Source organism: Vicia villosa, linkage group LG6 (genome assembly GCF_029867415.1).
Source record: "Vicia villosa cultivar HV-30 ecotype Madison, WI linkage group LG6, Vvil1.0, whole genome shotgun sequence".
Lineage (NCBI taxonomy): Eukaryota > Viridiplantae > Streptophyta > Magnoliopsida > Fabales > Fabaceae > Vicia > Vicia villosa.
Genome location: NC_081185.1, coordinates 166,113,083 through 166,133,401, shown reverse-complemented (window position 1 = coordinate 166,133,401; position 20,319 = coordinate 166,113,083). Strand labels below are relative to the sequence as shown.

General features: G+C 29.3%; 2 protein-coding genes across 2 annotated transcripts; both read left to right on the top strand.

Annotated features, from left to right (window-relative positions):
* The first annotated feature begins 870 nt into the window (after nucleotides 1-870).
* LOC131611016 (probable glycosyltransferase At5g03795) lies at nucleotides 871-4,579 on the top strand. The gene is made up of 4 exons (XM_058883135.1): nucleotides 871-1,283; nucleotides 2,704-2,951; nucleotides 3,041-3,389; nucleotides 3,853-4,579. Exons 1-4 carry the CDS (start codon nucleotides 1,047-1,049, stop codon nucleotides 4,519-4,521), a joined length of 1,503 nt encoding a protein of 500 aa, XP_058739118.1. The 5' UTR covers nucleotides 871-1,046; the 3' UTR covers nucleotides 4,522-4,579.
* Nucleotides 4,580-16,772: 12,193 nt separating this feature from the next.
* Nucleotides 16,773-18,456, top strand: LOC131613123 (embryonic protein DC-8-like). Its single transcript, XM_058884827.1, has 2 exons — nucleotides 16,773-17,943; nucleotides 18,102-18,456. Exons 1-2 carry the CDS (start codon nucleotides 16,858-16,860, stop codon nucleotides 18,330-18,332), a joined length of 1,317 nt encoding a protein of 438 aa, XP_058740810.1. The 5' UTR covers nucleotides 16,773-16,857; the 3' UTR covers nucleotides 18,333-18,456.
* Nucleotides 18,457-20,319: the final 1,863 nt, after the last annotated feature.

The following is a 20,319-nucleotide window of genomic DNA, read 5'->3' as shown; positions in this document are numbered from 1 at the left end:
TAAAATAAAGGGACTAAAATTTCGAATTTAAAAATAGGGAGACCAAAACCCCAAAAAAAGAATAATAAGGGGACCAAAATTGCAATTAAGCTTTTTTTATTTTATATTTTCTTTTTTCTAATATTTTTAAAAATGTTAAATCATTATCATTTATAGATGGAAGAAATTCTGCTGTCGAGCGACTCAGATTCTATGTAACCAATCTTCATAGTCAAAATTTTCAATAATTTTATTTCATATTTCATTTTTTTTAAATGTCAAATCTTCATTATTTTATAAATGAGAGAAATTATAGATTCAAACAACTCAAATTCTATGCAATAAATCATCACAGTAAAAAAATTTAATAATTTTGTTTTATATTTCTTTCTATTTTTTTACTCTAATATTTTAAAAAATATTAAAATCTTCATCATTTTATAGCAAAAATAGTAATATATGAGATAAAATGTCTGTTTTAATATATATAATAGGTGTTATTAAACTTTTTAAAATATCACATTAAATATTAAAACTAAATCAAAATAAATTTTAAATTACATATTTAAATACTTCCATATATAATATATTTAAAAATAAACTCATGTCATACTAAACTTAAATACAAAAAAAGTAATACTCATTTTAACCCTTATAAAATTTAGCTCCATCAATTTCACCTCTAGATCAAACATATATTAAAACACACATATGTATGATGACGAGTGCATTAAATAAAGAGGCAGTTTTTTTTGAAGACACTATTAGTGTGAATCGGTTGTGAGGTAGTATTAATAAAAGCTGAAGTAAAGGGTAAAAGAGGAAACCCAAAAAATTGCATGCAAAAACTCACAATATAAGAGGTAGAATTTCCATAAGCTTGTGAATAAAATCATACCAATTTATTACCAAATTTCTTCAATTTCCTCATATAAATACAACCCCACCAAAAACCTCTCTGTTTTAACCTTCTCTGTTTCTACTCTTTCTCTCTACAATCATAAAACACAATCATCATGATTTCTCAAACCATATAGTATATCAAATATTAATATATCATCATTAGAATGGCTTCAACATCATATTCATATTCATATTCAACTTCATCTATGAAGCTTTTATTGTTGATGGTTCCACTCATAATTATTGCAGGATTAGTTTCTGTATTAGGTCCTAATCCTTCTAATTGGACTCTAATTCAAAATCCACCTCTCTCATGGACTTCACAAAATGTTGTTGCTGTTGATTTTCATAATCAATCTTCTTCACCTCCAATTTCTATTCAAGTTATTGATAAACAATTGGTAAGATTTTATTATTATTATTTTTTTTTTATTTTGGTATTTTTTTGAAAAGTCAATAGGATTTTTAGAGTACTGTAGAAGTTTCTTTTGATTGAACTTTTTATAGTATAATTGATTGTTAGTAAATGTGTTTAAGAAGGAATGAAAGTAAAAAAGGAAAGAATTTATGAATGTGATAAAAGTTAGAGAGAAAAGTTTTATGCTATTCTTTTCTTTCATGATGTGATGAATAACTAGAGATGGAATCTGCAAGATTTTGTAAAAAAAAAAATTTGAGAAATTAGAATATATTTTTTTATAAAGTTTATTTCAATTTCATAATATCTAAGTAAGATATTATTTTTTGACGAATAAAAAAAATATTTTGGTACATATTAAGAACAATGTTTATAATTATATTTTGATTTAAGTAAATTTGCATATTTCAAAATTATGTTGAATAATTTAAAATTGGCATTTAACATAATTTACAAATTTCAAAGTTATAATTAATAATTTAAAATTGACATTTAACAGAACCTTTCCTTTTCATCTGAGAATTGCAATAGAGTTGTAATAATTTATTTATATAAAATTGATAATTTTAGTCTCAGAAATTGAAATATTTGATTATATGGCAATTGATGTATGATGTTACCTTGTTGTTGCCGTAATGTAGGTTCTAAGAATTAATTACTGATTTAAGACATTAAATTTCTTAATTTCCCCATTGTCCAAATACACCCCATTACTAAATAACATAGCTAATTGACAATAATTTCAAACATATCATAAAAGAAAATAAATTAATAAGCTTGAGAGAGGAGAATTTTTTTATTAAATTATTCTTGTTATATATTGGTGTATAAATTATTCTTCTTAATTATATATTCTTAGTTGTTATTCTTTACTTTACATTAAAGTTCACTATTAGTTCCCTTAACTTCAAGTTACTCATGCAACTTTAATTTTTTGGAGAAAAGTCTTTTGCATTATTCTTAGACCACATTATTCTTAATCCATTTTTGTTCATTCAACATTATTCTTAATCCATTTTTGTACATTCAACATATTATTCTTAATCCATTTTTGTACATTCAACTCGACAAAAAGTAAATGTCATCTTCTCTATAGGAAGAGTGAAAAAGTCAAAGATTACATAAATTTCTCTTGTTTTATTATTGAATTAAATTTCTACATCCTAATCTTTTTATTTATTTAATTTGTTTAGCAAATAGAATTTTACCGTTTAAAAATAAATATTCACGTAGTAGTCAGATATCCAGATGTCCATCCATAATTACCATCTGAACTGATTTAATTTACAAGAATTTCGAAACTTAATAGAATGTCGAAAGATGTCGAAAGTTTAAATACTTCAGTTTAATATAGTCAAAATTAACTAACAAGAATTTGATGAACCATCACTTTTTTTCTTTAGGAGAACAAAGATAATGAAAATCTCAATGCCTCCCAAATTCTTCCAAACAACACAAATTCTATGAATGAATCAAATATTATTCAAGAGAAACCAAACCTCCCAAGAAAGTTCAGCATCTTAGACAGAACAGAAGCTGGTTTACTACAAGCTAGAGCTGCAATAAGAAAAGCAAAATATGGGAATCAAACACAAGACATAGATTATGTTCCAACAGGTCCAATGTATCACAATCCTAATTCATTTCATAGGTAAATAATGCACCACATTAATCACATTTTATTGGTTTGATATAACTCTATTACCTTACTTTGCGAAATCGCTATTTGTTATGTTTCAGGAGTTACTTAGAAATGGAGAAACAATTCAAAGTATTTGTGTACGAAGAAGGCGAACTTCCGGTTTTCCATAATGGACCGTGCAAAAACATATACTCAATCGAAGGAAATTTCATCCACGCCGTCGAGATGAATGATCAATTTCGAACAAAAGACCCTGAAAAAGCACATGTGTTTTTCCTTCCTTTTAGTGTTGCAATGATGGTCCAATTCGTTTATGTACGCGAAACTCATGATTTTGGTCCCATTAAGAAAACCGTCAAGGACTATATCAACGTCGTGTCCGAAAAATATCCCTTTTGGAATCGAAGCCTTGGAACAGATCATTTCATGCTTGCTTGCCATGATTGGGTAAATATATCATTATCTCTTAAAAATCTTAGTCTATGCATTTTCGATTTTAGACACAATTGCACATACTAACAATGTTTTATGTTGCGACTATAGAATTGCAATCAAATGTTGTTGATACAACTATTAGAATTAGTTGAATATTGCTTGAGGTAGTTACAAGTTAGTTATAACTAGAGTTGCAATCAAATGTTGTTGATACAACTCTTAGCATTAGTTGAATATTGTTCGAGTTAGTTACAATTTAGTTATAATTAGTTAAAAATATGTTACAATTAGTTAATTTAATTAGATGAACTCTATAGAATGTATCATACATTTATTGTAATCAATTTTTTTATTCAATCAATTCTCAATCAATCATAACTAACTTCTAACTACTTGCGATCTATATTGTGGTCGCAAATATTATTCAAAACTCTATGTAGAAAATTTTCAATTTTTGTTTTGCTTCTATTTTCAGGGGCCAGAGACATCAAAGGCAGTTCCAAACTTGTTCAAAAACTCGATTCGTGCCCTATGCAACGCCAACACCTCCGAAGCATTCAAACCAACAAAGGACGTATCTATTCCAGAAATCAATCTTAAATTTGGTACAACACACGGTTACATCGGCGGGCCATCACCATCCAAGAGATCACTTTTAGCTTTCTACGCGGGCGGGCTTCACGGGCCCATTAGGCCGATTCTACTCGAACATTGGGAAAACAAAGACGAAGACATTCAAGTTCACAAGTACCTCCCAAAGGGTGTTTCCTACTACGATATGCTCCGAAAAAGCAGGTTCTGTCTTTGTCCTAGCGGATACGAGGTAGCGAGTCCGAGAGTCGTGGAAGCAATTTACACAGGTTGTGTTCCGGTGTTGATTTCCGATCATTATATTCCTCCATTCAATGATGTTTTGAATTGGAAATCATTTTCTGTTGAGGTTTCTGTTAAGGATATACCAAACTTGAAGAAAATATTGATGGGTATTTCTCCAAGACAATATATAAGAATGCAAAGAAGAATAGGACTAATTAGGAAACACTTTGAAGTGAATTCTCCACCCAAGAGATTTGATGTGTTTCATATGATACTTCATTCTATATGGCTTAGAAGATTGAATTTTAGAGTTCATGATGATCAATAACATGTATAAGATTATTGATTAATTTTTACCATGTAAGGTTTGAAAATTAGTTTTGGTAGTTTTGATTTGAAATGTAATATTATGATTTTTTTAATTTGTAATGTAATATTATGATGATGGTGTGAAGTTGTGAATGTGATTCTTAACCTTTTGTGTGATGTCTAGAGTTAAGTAAAAGTGATACTTTAATTTATCATATTATTGGAAGCAACTTGTTGTGGTTTGCATGCTATTTCTTACCCTAGTTGTTCATCGTAGTATTTTTTTTAAAAATAAAATATTATTTATAAAAAACAATTTTTATTTAAAATTTATTTTGTAAGAAATTATCATTAATCAACTTCATAACAAATTTTTGTGTTAAATTTTTATGTTATTAACCAACATAGTTAATATTATATATTTTATTGATTAATCAAATAGTAAATTTAATAGTTTATTAAAAATATATATATATTTAATAACATATATTTATATAATGGTGAAGTTGGTTAATAATATAACTTTATATTTATGTTATAAAATAGATTTTAAATAAAAAATATTTGGGTTAAATGGCTTTCACCCCTGTAATAGTAGCGAGATTTGATTTACCCCCTTTTAAATTTTTTTTTTGATTTACCCCTATAATATTTGGACACCCCCTAAGCGTGTAAAAACGAGGGTGGTAAATCAAAAAAATATATTTTACAGGGGGTATTTTTCCTTCTTAGGGGACAAAAGACTTACAATTTTAATATTATAGGGGGTAATCCAATTTCTTTTTTAAAAGGGGAGTAAATCAAATCTCACTACTATTGCAGGGGTGAAATTCATTTAACCCAAAATATTTTCATAAAAAATATTTTAAATTTATTTAAAAACACACTATTTACAATGAACAATAAAGATGTAAATATTTTATGTACAAAGTAGTGCCAAAATATTATTAAATGAATTTCTAGTATGACAACTAAAGGGAGCGTTTATTTATTGTGGTAAACAAAAGAAGGAACCTCTTATACGTAAGTGATACGTTTTTGTTAAATTAAGCAAGCATGAGCATGATAATATATATATAGTCAAACATTCTAAATGTTACACATGAGCTTGTGGTCGACATAACGTAGAATTTAGTTTGCAAAATTAAGAAATACTATTTTAACAATAATGTGTTAATGAGAGATTTAAGGGAAAATTGATTTGCATCAACCGGTCAACAAGTGGTATTCTAATTGATTTTTAAAGTTTTTTTTTTCCATCATTTGTAATATCAATATAATATTTAATATCAATTCTAATATGCATCAAATAATTTTTTGATCGATTTTATATATATATATATATATATATATATATATATATATATATATATATATATATATATATATATATATATATATATATATATATATATATAGGGGCGGAGCCAAGGCCCAGCTAGCCCGGACACCTTTGTACTTCCACCAATTTAATAGTCGATTTTTAGACAAAATCAGGGGCAAAATTAGGGGCAAAATTAGTAAAAATAGGATGTGAAAATTAAAACAGATAAATAATCAATGGTGTAAAGTTTTTGCCCAGGCTGCATAAAATTCCTGGCTCCGCCAATATATATATATATATATATATATATATATATATATATATATATATATATATATATATATATATATATATATATATATATATATATATATATATATATATGCGCTAAATTAAATGATGATACCATGGTTGAAAATGATGAACAAGTGGAAGGAGCTATTGAAGGTGATGTATAAGTGGAAGAAGTTGTGGAAGATGACAAGTTGATGAAGGTGATATGCAAGTGGAAGAAGTTGTGGAAGACGACGAGCATCTGGAAGGATAACAGAATAGTCACAATCAAACTTAAATAATAGGATTATAATATTTTTAAGCATCTTTATCACATGAGATATTATCTTTTTAATATTTAGACTTGGTTTTTTTTGTTTAAATTCTTCTATACGTAGTATCATAGTGCATAAATATAGGAATATATAACTCAATAAATAAAGCATTAATGGTATAAGATGTATGATTACCATTTAAATTTTTGTACATTTTAGTCAAGTAGAAAATGATGTCCAAACCAACTATGGACAATGACCAATGTAATTCCAATTGTTTGAAAAGAAAATATTACTAAAATTAATAATATGAATGAACGTGAATGAATATTCTTATAGTTGAAGTTGAAGTCTTGTACTAGCTTCAATATTTCTTTTCTGCTGTGTGAAGTTTTATGTACCACGTCAATCATTTTTATAATTTATATATTTTAATAATTTTGATCTTTTATTTTTATTACAATATAATCTATTTCATATATACATACTTTTTTTAATAGGAAAAATATCATGGATGATGCATATTTCAATTCGACTTTAGTGTCATTGTATTCATTAAAGAAAATATATGAACATGAATGAACGAAGAATTATGTATACTAATTCAAAAAATTGTGAATAAAGAATTAGAAAAAATAGTGATAAAAGAACTTGCATCGCAATGTTCTATTCCTAAAGTGAGGTTTTTGGAAAAAGATCAAAGAAAATTACATATGCATGATGATGGTATATCATACAAAAGGATGAGAAAGTGTGGTAGTAAAAGGGTACAAATTCTTGCTCAATTACATTTTAGGTTTTGCCATAAATATGATTAAGAGTATATTATCCAGATTCTTAAAGGCGAGGAATATTTGAAGACACTCAAATGCTATAAAGGCTTTTTTAAAGGTAGAAAATAAGAGACATAGTTGACAATTTTGTTAGTTCATAATAATAATTCAAATGCATGTAGACTAATAGAGGTGGCTTTCAAGTTTCAGTTTCTCAATTAAATAAGTACTTCTGAAAAACAAATAAAATATTTCGGTTCAATGGTAACCGGTTACATGAAATGATGTAATCGGTTACATAAAGATAAAATTGATTTCTTTGTTTGTTACTTACAGTTGTAACTAGTTACATGATGTCGTGGTCGACAAAATTAATGAAGTCGTCACCATCATTTATTCCTTCTAAGGACAAGGAAAATAATAGGAAAAATCTAAAATGGAAGACTAAAGGGTTCGGGAGTCAGTTAAGTAAGGAGAATGTATTAGGCACGCCTCACCTCCCTTGTACTCAAGGAAAACCTTATCTAAGATTAGTGAACCTGTGTTTTCTATTTATTTCTGCTCAATTTGCCTTTAAATATTCTCAAGGGAAAGTGAACTATGCTAAACGTTAGTGATTAATGGACTTGCTAAGGCGTCGCACCTTATGCTTACATATGCATCAAAAGATGGAATCAGGGTCTACATAGTTCGTAACTATTAATTAGTATTTTTAATGGAACGACATAAAAATGTCTTCGAGCGATAAACTTATGCTACTCGACTGTGAAGATTTACGCTAACTTCTAATTCGCATTTAAGGAAGTTCCTTTTAAAAAAAAATATTAATTTTTGTTAAGTTAATAAAATAATGTTTCAAATTGGTTAGCAGGTTTAACTTATACTAATAGAAAATTGTTTTATTTAACTTTTTTGATTAATTTAATACTAAAGGAAAGAGAAATTGTTATATATATATATATATATATATATATATATATATATATATATATATATATATATATATATATATATATATATATATATATATATATATATATATATATATATATATATATAAAAGACGTATTAAATGAGAACTGAGAACTTTTAATAATAACCATTTGAATTAATGACTCATATTTACCTCATATTTTAAAATATTTAATTAATGTTTAATTATATTTATGTAATATGTATTTAAAATATGAGGTAAATCTGAGCTATTAATTAGATTCAATGGTTATTATTAAAAGTTCTCAGTTCTCATTATAGTCAAAGTTCTCATTTGATACGTCCCTTATATATATATATATATATATATATATATATATATATATATATATATATATATATATATATATATATATATATATATATATATATATATATATATAAATATATTTGTATTTTTTATACAATGGACAAAAAGAAGTATTTTAATGATTTTTTTTGGTGATACCTAAGTTAAGAAACCTAAATTAAAGTCTAAGCTAAAGAAACTAACTTAATCATGAAATTAACCTAAATATATCAATATAACCATTTTTATAAAACTAAAAAAATAATAAAGACCATATACAATTGACACAAGAAAATAAAATACAAACTAGGATTAAAATGATCAAATAAACAATTAAATATAACATGGAAAAAACCAGGGGTACGGATTGCTTTGGATATGTGTAGAAACAAAATTATGGAGGGGACATAGGCCCAAGAGGTCCCAAAAATCTAACCAAACCAATTAAAATAAGAAAATAATTATATTTACTAAAATATCTTCAATTTTATTTTGATATTTTAAAATTATTTAATTTTTATGTTATTGTTCCTCTTTTGAATGATTATTTTTCTATTATTTTCATCAATTTATTTTAATTACTCTAACCTTAAATTATTTTCGTATTTTTATAGTTAATGTAAATTATAATCACTTTATATTTTGTGTTTTCATATATTTTTTTTTTTTGTTTTTCAATTATATTATATTTTCTTTTATATAAAATTTTAAACTATTCATTTTATTTTTTTGTTTAGTATAAATTATTTTATGTATTTGTTTTGTTAGATGGTTCATCACGATTTAAAAATTGTTATATTAACACATAGTTTAATTTGTCTCAAAGACTTTCGATCTGAATCTAATATATTTAATTTTTTAACCTATGTGGTAAGTTATAACTTTTTTAATCAATCAACATTAAAAATTTTATGTTTAATTATTTATGCATATTTCATTATCAAAAAAATATTTAATAATTTTTATACTTTGAATATCATATAAGTTATATAAGATGATAATTGAATATCATATAAGTTATATAAGATGATAAAGATATTATAAGGATAAGGATAGAAATGCAAATTATTAATAAAGTCCCTCTCATCCCCTTATGAACCAAACATATTTTTAATTAATATCCCTTCCTTCCCCTTCCCTCCCCTCTTTTGAACCAAACATATATATAATTTACAAAAATCCCTCCCATTCCCTCCCACCCTCTTCTCGCTATTAAAATTCCCCTCCCATCCCCCTCATTTGAACCCAATAGACCCTAGAACATTATATTCCTTCTCTGGCATTCTATCAAATAATTTAACATCAACATGAAGCTTCCCAAATTTTTAGTAAAGGTTGAGAAGGTGATTGTTAATGAACTTTCCCGAGGAACACTCAAAAGTGAATATCAATGAATGAAGTTGTTTTCCTAAAAATATATAGTTTGTGGAAATACATGATTGAAGAAGAGTTGAGAACAAAGACTCAACTATTCAACCATCCAACTACAAAGAATCAACCTTTAAAACAGAAAAGCTCTTCGGCAACATACCTTCAAGATTATTGAAGGCTTAATGCATAAGGGCTATAATAGGGAAAACATCATCACAAAAAAAAAATTCGATCACTACAAAAACAAGCTGAAGCAAATTAGAATCTTTAAGAGACAGAGGAATCTCCCAAGACTAAAAAAGGTTATCCGATCTCTACATAAAAAATTGAAGCAAAGACACATTGAAGAGAGTTTAACCCGTTTAAACTCATAAAAGAACTCGAGAAATTGCTGAATTGAAGCTCCAAGTGTTGTAACTCTGATAAGTTGTGGACATTCTGAAGGAGCGTACCTTGGAGATTTTGAAGATCGATTTGGGTTTAAGTAACATGTTTATTGTCAGAGCATGGAACATGGTTCCATTTACTTGCATCTGGGTTAGGCCAACGAGTGGACTAGGTGGAGTGATATTTCTTTTAAGATAACACGACTGAAGCATCTTTATTTTTGGAGTGAGCTAAGCGGGTAATGCAGAAGAGGAATAAATATAAAGTGTTTAGTATTATGATGTTTTTCTTCATGTTGTTATTGTGGAAGGTAAGAGAAGAAGGCGGTGTTTTGTTTTTGTTTTAGTTAAGTTTAAAGAGTGAGAAAAATGGGAAAAGAAGTAATGCACATGTAGGTGAGGCATGTGTTCATGAAAGAGCGAGTTGTCATGAGTCACTACCACTTGTCAAAATTTCCCCCTATTTGACTCAACATCAGCTTTAGTTAGGGGGATTTAACAGGAGGGACAAATACTATGGACGAAAAAAATTATGAGGACCATTGTTTGAAGAAAAGTTTTGAGGGACTATAATTGGTTGTTTGAATATTCATGGGGACTTCAAACATATTTAATCCATAATTTAATTAAAATAATCAATTATTAATTAATCTATTATGTAAATAAATATTAAATAATAAATTATCTTAGTCAATATTGTCAACTCATTAAATATAACTTTTTGTCATAATCATCAATTCCACGTTTGCAAAGTAGGAGGGGAGCCAACTAAATCCTAAATGATATAAAGTTCAGAGACAAAAAAGTTGGTTTTTAAAATGGGGAGACTAAAAGTTTAAAATCAACATATTAGGGGGGATCAAACGTGCATTTAAACCTTAATTGTTTTTGAACACTAGTATAAGAACCAACAACAAACTTTATTTTCTTTTGAGATGTAGCAATTACCATTTCACGAGTTTCTAACTCACGAACATCTTTCTTAATGTCCATCTATTGTCTCTTTTGAAATCTAATTCATCAGATTCAACAACAATCTTTATAAACAAATACATAACATCATCGGGCACAAAAGCATAAGGTCCAATGTCATATATGTTGCCAACTAGGTAACATTTGAATCTGAATATTCCACCACAATTGCCATGTTGCCATCCAATTTCGGTTTGAATTCTATAAAATTTATTTTATTGCTTTTAGCTCTAGGAGTGGGAGTAACAAAAATAACGGTTGTTTTGCTCGATGATATTTTGAGATAGAGAGCAAGCAACAAAGAGAACAAACTGTAACAAAACAAAAAGGAGGGAATAAATACATAATTTCAATGAAAACACGGGAATGGAAACAAAAACCATTAGAAACAAAACAAAATTTAATAAATTAATAATCACATACAAAAAGTGAAACAAGGAAATCAAATCACACATAAAATTAAAACAATCACAATTCAAAATTAATGAATAATCACCATTAAAGTTGATATTGAAGTTGATGCCTCTTCAAAACATCTTTTCATTCAATGAAACTTTTAGAACTACCATATCATATGGTCTTGTATCTTGAAGGATCAATCATGATTTGACAATACTATCATATGATCTTCAAGTACCTACAAAACAATTAGTAATACTTAGGTACCCAATTTTCTTTGGGTCCTCTTGGATTAGATACCTTCCCCGCTCATACATACTCACCATATGGAATACCATAACTTCTTATGTAGCAAGCATTATAAGCATGAACTTTTGCATTACAATAAAAAATAAGTAGGTATAAAAACGTGAATCCTTTTATTGACAAAAATGTTATTTCTATAAGGTCTTTTATGATTATTTACAATATGTTCTTTCTTTGATTTTTCATTATTGAATTTGCTAATAGCCTTTACAAAGATGCTTTGACTTGTACTAGGATTATCAAAATTAGTTGAGCCAAGTCCACATTTATTATTTGAAAGTATTTGACTACTTAACACATTTTCTAAACCAATTTGACCTTTTTCATATTTCATGATCACTTGGTTTAATTTAACTATTTTAGATTCAAGAGATGAAAAATCATTTCATGTTGAATTGTTGATTAAGTCTAACTTTCAATTTTGTGTTACTAGTCTCACTTTCTAGATATAAAATAGTTTTCTTTTGATTTGAACATTTTCTAGAAAGTTTTAAAAATTCATCAAGTAATTCATTAAAAGCACTTTGTAATTCATCATAAGAAGGACTATCATCAATTTCATAATCACTAACCCCGTATTCTTAATCACTTGAATGATGAGATGTCATCGATGTCTTGGTTGCACGATCTTCATATGAGAAATAACTTATTTCATTGTCATCCCATGCTACATGTGCTTTCTTTGGCCTTATGTTCTTTTTGCTTTTGAATTTATTCTTCTTTTCAAGTGTAGAGCATTCACTTTTAACATGTCTTATTCCTCCACATTCAAAGCATGTAACCTTGCTTTTTGGTTCTTCTTTTTTAATGATCTCCCTTTTCCTTTGTTTTTTTAAGAACTTTTCAAACTTCTTGATAAGATCATCATCATCATCATAAGCAGACTCATCCTCTTGATTGCTATCATGATTTTTGACTCTCGTCTTCAAGGAAATATCTTTTTGAATCTTTTACTTGAATTTCATTCTTTTCTAATCTTCCAAGTTTAGTATCATGCTTTTTAAGCTTTCCGAATAATGTTGCGGAAGTCAAATTAGATAGAATCTTCTTTTTGGATATCGCCGCCACTTTTGGTTTCCATACCATAGTCGAAAGATCTAAGTATTTTAAGATTAAGTTTGTCATTAGAAAAAGTCTTACCAAGAGCACTCAAGTGATTTTTCACGTGCAAAAATCTTTTTTGCAAGTCAAAGATTGATTCTCGGGGACGCATTCTGAACAATTCGTACTCTTGACATAATGTGTCCAATATCAATCTCTTTACTTTAGTGGTTCCTTCATGAGTGACCATTAACGTATCCCATATTTCCTTCATGAGTGCATTGAGAGACACAAAAAAATTCATCAATGTTAAGGGTTGTTTAAAGTAATTTTATTGCTTTCTTGTTGTAGAGAATATTTTTCTTATCATCTTCATCCCATGAAATATTTATTTTGGGTGTACCAACGCCATTGACAATCCTTGTTGGAACAAACATACTAGTTTCTACAGCATCCCAAATTTCTTCTCCTTGTGCTTTGAGATGTGTCTTCATATGAATTTTCTAAAAATCAAAGTATTCACCACAAATTAATGGGGGTTTATTGTTACTACCAACGTCTCTAAAAATAAGATTTATGGAAACCATTCTGAATCTTTTAGGAACATGTTACATATAACCTGCTCTGATGTCAAATGTAAGTATTAAGTGTGTAATCTAAGGGGGGGTGAATTAGACTTGCTAGATTTTTCTTGATATTTAAGCAAGTTTCTTTTCTTTTTTAATTTTCTGGTTTAGAATAAGATGTAGTGGCTATTTTGAATAATGAATAAAAGAAAATTAAAGTGCAGAAAGTAAAGAACATAAAGATGTATACTAGTTCCCTTTTCAAACCAAGGGTGCATCTAGTTCCCTCACACTCCGTGAGAGATTTCACTATGTTAGAATCTGTACAAACCACACACCATTGTCACTCATACACTTTTCTAACATAAACTAGAAAACACAAAACTTTCTTTTACACTTGAATCAAAAGCACACCACTTTCAATGTCAAACAATGATCACTTAGCACTTTGTGATTAATAACCAAATTTCGATAATGTATGTAGAAGTTTTTGCTCTTGAATCAATTATGTAGATATTGGTCTTCTCTTTCTCTCGATCACAATATAAACATATGTCCTTAATTACTCAAAATAATATGAATGAAACTCTTTTCAATAAAATAAAAGTTATGCACAAAATTTCATTTTTGATGGATATATGAACACTTCAAAAATTTGTTTGGATTATGTAAAAATGATGTATGCAAGAGATAATTGAAAAAATAATATATTTTTCTTAAATACATTTCATTATGTCTTTTTGATTTGATACAATATTTTGGAAGAGTTTCGTGATCATTGACAATGATTCATATTTTTAAAAATAATATGTTGTTTAAAAACAACAATAATAAAATAGTAGCAGTATCAAACTGCTACAATTTTGGAACCAGTGGGTTGTTTCAAACAAACAATAAAATTGCAATGGTTTCAAACAAACAATAAAATTGCAATGGTTTCAAACTGTCACAAAATAGAAATAAATTCAAATTTAAAACATTGGTTCTAACGAATGTGAATTATGGTTGTTTTAATGTGCTGTTATGACGGGTTCAAATCAGGGACGGAGCCAGGAATTTTAAGTAGTGGGGTCAATATAAATATAGATATATATTATATATAAATCAATAAATAAAAAATTTCATTTTCAAAAATATAAATTTACATCATAATTGTTCTCTACGATTTTTCATATTTTGAAAATGTTGAATGATTTTTTCATTTTTAACATCAACAAAAATATCTCTTTCAATGTAAGTAACTAAGCAATCATTTAACCATTCATCACCCATGCGATTTCGCATCCGATTCTTGATAATATTCATAGCAAAGAAAGCTTTTTCCGCTGTTGCAGTTGCCACCGGTAATATTAGAGATAACTATAAAAGTAAATAAACCAATGAGTAGATAACATGTTTTTTTGTCTCTACAAGCTTGATAGAAAGATCACTAATCCCTTCTAATTCTGAAAATTCATTGTCAGAGCTTACATCTAAGAAATAGTTTTCAAGCTAATCATTTAGTGCCAATAATTCAACTTGAGAAAATTCTGAAGGATAAAACTGAGCTAAACGAATTAACCTCTCCTTATCAAACGCAGAAAGTGAACTTCTTGGACTTAAACATGCTACACAAAGGAATACCAAAATGATTTGTTTGTGTTTGAAAAGAGTCAAGAAAAATTAATAAGAATAGAAAAATAAGGAAAATTAATAGGAACAGACAAACAAGAAAAATTAATAGGAATAGAAAAAAAGAGTTAGTTTTATTTTATTTTATTAAAGTATTTATTTTATTTAATATATGAAAACAATTATTTAAAAAAAAAAAAAAGAGACGTGGTAAGAGAAGTTTATTCCTATTAAGTGGGGGCTATGAGAGGAGTTTATTCTTAATATTTAGCATACTTAATATTTAAATGTATTATTAATATTACTATTATTAAAATTGTGGCAAATATGGTGGGGGCATGGGCCCACTCTTTCATAATAATAGCTCCGTCCCTGGTTCAAATGACACAAACCAAAAACATAATATTTATATAATTGATTGCACCAATGTCTTAACGGATTACACAACTTTAAAAATTGAAAAAACAAATTTTTAAAGATTATATTTGAATAGTTTTGATGCACTTACATTTAGAAACTTTAGAGATGAAAATGTATGAAATATTTTGAATATCTAAAAGATATATCATGAATTATAATAAAACTTTAAATATGATCATTTGACTTGATTTTTCTCTTGATTAACTTTATCATAGGCCAACACTTGCTCATAAATATCTTAATCTTTTTCTTCAATTCTTTTGTCTTCATCAAAATTAAACTAAGATAGAAGATACAAATCTTCTTCACAGTTTCACACTTTATCATGGGCCATTTTTTAGGTTTTTTTTTTTTATAAAAAAATTCTAAAAAGGCTTAGAGTCACGAGTCTATAAGAATTTGTGTGAGTCTACTTAAATCTATAAAAGAAAACACGATTCTATAAGTGATTCTACTAGTTTCTACTTTTTTTTTTAATTAGACTCTACCTGCGAGTTTAATGGTGAATTGCCTATCACAATTCACAAACTATTAACGTTAATAGAGATTGGTTTTGTTATTAAAGAAATATGGACAAAATTTAGGAAAATATTTGACATTTTTTGAAAAAATGAATTTGTTTAGAATGATAAAAGAGTTATTATGATTACTAAATTTTAATTTTCAAAATATTATAACAACCTAAAAGATATTTAGTAAATTTATGTAAGCCCTTCAAAATCTTCAAAACCCTCCTTCAATACAATTTTTGAGTTCCCCATTTTATAGGGTTTTTGGTGTTATGAATAAACTCAAACCCTCCAAAACCCTCATACCCAAAATCTTTTTATCCTTTTCACCTAATTCCTCATATTTTTCAACACCCTCCCCTCCCTTTCCCTCTAAACTCCCAAACATAACCTAAGTGTGCGAGTTCTCTTACTTATAAAATGTTCATTCTTTCATTTTCTAATCAATATGAGACTTCTTCCTCACTTGAGCTTCATGTAATCAAAATGAAAGATTCAATTAGCATCCCAATATTCCTATAAAGATTCAGTTATCAAATATTTTAAAACAAAGAAACACATCGCATTACTTGTTTAGAAGATAAATGTCATCACGAAGGAGCTTGTCATGCTACGTGTAACACTTACATGCATGCATACAACAATGTTCAAATTTACCGACCAAGTTTTCTACACGTGTCACCATGGTTAAACCATTTCCTCCACGTAATATTCAACACCGACTCTCTTTTCTTCACATATATATACATCAAAATTCATAGCACTCTAACTCACTAGATTCAAATATTTATCATATCATATTCAAAGCACAAGATTTCTTGGTTATCATATTCAAAGCATAAGAACAATGGCATCAAGTAAAGAATTCAAGGAAGACAGAGCCGAAGCAGCAGCAAAGCTAGCAGCAAAAGACATCGGTGAAGTAAACAGAACAAACGAAAGAGAACAAGGTTACAATCTTCGGTCTGAAGCACAGTTCAAACAAGCACGAGCTGAAGCAGCAGCGAAACTCGCTGCTAAGGATCTCGAAGATGTTAATAAAGCAAGAGAAAGCGGATTCAATGCACGAGAGGAGAAGAAACCAGGTTTTATTGGTTCAATGTTCAATGCAGCGAAAGAAGCTGTTGTTGGTAGGAGTAACCAACCTCATGAAAATGTGAGAGAAAGTTCAGATTATGGTGCAGAGAAAGCCGGGACTGCGAATAAAGCTGGAGTGTATGCGGATTATGCTGCAGAGAAAGCACGGGAAGCGAAAGATGCTACTAGTAAAGCTGGACAGTATGCTGATAATGCTGCAGAGAAGGCGCGAGGAGCGAAAGATGCTACTAACAAAGCAGGGCAGTATGCTGGTAGTGCTGCAGAGAATGTAAGAGGAGCCAAAGATGCCACTGATAAAGCAGGTCGTTATGCTGCTGATGCTGCAGAGAAAGCGAGAGGAGCGCAAGATGCTACCAGTAAAACAGGAGAGTATGCTGATTATGCTGCAGAGAAAGCGAGAGTAGCGAAAGATGCTACCGATAAAACAGGACAGTATGCTGCTAATGCTGCAGAGAAGGCAAGAGGAGCAAAAGATGTTACTGATAAAGCAGAAGAGTATGCTGAATATGCCGCAGTGAAAGCCAAGGAAGCGAAAGCGTGGGAGGAGAAACAGAGCTTTGCTGCAGAGAAAGCAAGGGAAAATGAACAAAGGTATGCTGCAGAGAAGGCGAGGGAAGCGGAAGCAGAGGAGTCCAGAAGGCATGCTGCAGAGAAGGCAAGGGAAGCTAAAGATGCTGCAGCGAATAAAGCGGGAGAGTTTAGGGATTATACTGCTGAGAAGGCTAAAGAAGGGAAAGATGCTACTGTAGGGAAGCTTGGGGAGTTGAAGGAATCTGCTGCTGATGCTGCTAAAAGAGCTATGGGTTTCTTTGCTGGGAAGAAAGATGAAACTAAGGTTTGTTACCTTCTTTGATCACTTTTCAACATTCTTTTAGTATTGGTTTTGCATTTGGTGTCAATTAGTATTAGTTTCATTTATGATGTCTGGTGTTTGTGTCTGTGTCTGTGTTCCTCTCAGTTTTAATAATGTGTCATTATGGTTGGTGTGTACAGGAAACTCTGCGTGAGAGTAAGGAAGATGCGAGGATGAGAATGGATGATTTGAGGATGGAAGGAGGAGGGAGGGCTAGAGAGAAAGTGGTGGTGGAGGTGGATGAGAGTCGTCCCGGAGTGGTGGCGGATGGGTTGAGGGCAGCAGCGGCAACGGGAGTGAATAAGAGTGATATGGGACGTTTGGAGGAAGAAGGCACAGTTCATGTTGAGCTTCGTCGTGAGAGAAAATGATCATGATCATCTATCATCATATGGAATGTTGTTGCTACATATCTACTACTACATAATCACTAGTTTCTTTTGTAATATAATGTGTCTTGTAATAATAATATTTTGTGTTGTTTACTGTTTTTAATATCAATGTTATTAATTATTCACCAAAATAAATCTTCATCTTAACATTGTTAATGGGACCTCTTTACGCATGAGGAATTTTTTAGAGGCTTATTAGTAAGCTATGTTGTTACGTTTGGAACGGAGAGATAAAAACATTTTCTAGTGATATTAATTATATTTATCTTGACATTTTCTAGAGGTTTATTAGAGCATCTCCAACCATGAATCTATTTTTGGGTTTTTTGTGGAAAATATTAAGCCACGTCAGCTTAAAGCAATTCAATTAACTTTTCACTCCAATAGTGCAACTCTGAAGAACTCATATTGGGTCCCACAATTTTACTTTATAAATGAATATTTTATTCATATTAAATTTTATAATAATAAATTTTATAACAATTTTACTTTATAAATGAATATTGGGTCTCATAACAGAAAATAAGAACGTTGTATCTCTTTTACTCGATGTCCAACTGTAGCAATGGGTATGCCAAAAAGCAACTGTCAGGTGGAAAACAAATTGAGGAATTTGTGAAACTTAGCATTGGAGGTGGTCTTAGTAAGCTATGATGATGTGAATGATGTCAACAATGATATTAACATTATGAATGTAGTGGAAGAAGAATCTCAATATTCAAACCCTACTATTGATGTAGACTCTGAAGAAGGCTTGGTAGGTATGGTTAGGTAGGCTGTTGTTGGGAACCTGTATAAAATCTTAGATGATGTGGAATATAGCCTTCTCCAATTCGAGTTACAAGTTTCCTATAATTGAACAATTAAATTTGAGTAAGAGTAAGTTGTATGGTATTTTGGTATTTCACCATTTTGGACTGCAAGATTGAACAATTGAACAATTTCCATGTAAATTCTTGGGCATAACCATTGGTGGTAATCGTAGGAAGATAAGTTTCTAGAAATCTGGTGATCAAGATGTTGAAATCTAAGTTATCGAGCTGGAAGGGTAGATTTCTATCAGTAGGAGGGAGAGTAATCCAGCTGAATTCTATTTTGACCAACATTCTAATTTACCAACTTCTATTTTGACCAACATTCCTATTTACCAACTGTTTTTTTTTCTACATACCTGCCAAGGTCATGCAGAAGATTATATCCATTCAAAAGATTTTTTTATGGAACGATGTGGCGGAGAAGAGAGAGTTGGCTTGCGTGAGTTGGGAAACAATATGCAAATCTAGAGAGTTAGGTGGTTTGGGAGTAAAAGATATATGTACTTTTAATCACGCATTGCTCTCAAAATGGATTTGGAAAATTATGTACGATGAGGAGGCTATTTGGAAAGGATTGTTGCAAGCAAGATATGGAGGAGAATTCAGGAAAAGGTTTTGGAGTTTAGTTGATGAGTATACTAATTCTAAAGATTCAATTTGGTGGAGAGATTTGATGTTAGTAAGTAAAAATCTTTATGAAAAATCACAATTAAGTTAGAAGACGAAAAAATGTTGCTAATTTCTTGAATTCAAGTTGGTTGGGTAGGGGCCGTTTGGCAACTCTTTATCCAAATCTGTTTCAGAAATGCATTCTCAAGAATGAGGCTGTCAGAAGCATGATAATTCAATACGTGCAAGCTCCCATCATATTTCTTCATTATTTTCATTGATCATGTCAAGGGTTGCTTGATTATTTTTTTTCTTTCTTCTATAGAAAAACAAAATTGATCAATCCAATTATTGGATAATACAACTTGTGGCAACAACACAAACTTGTATAATAATTTTTAGCTATATACAGATATGGACATGGTGAAGGGATTGTATCATCTAAAGCAAACAGAACCGCATACGCCTTAATCCCACAAGGTTTGGACACCTACTATAATTTTCTAAGAAACTCTTTTATTCTTGTCTTAGAACAAAAGTTT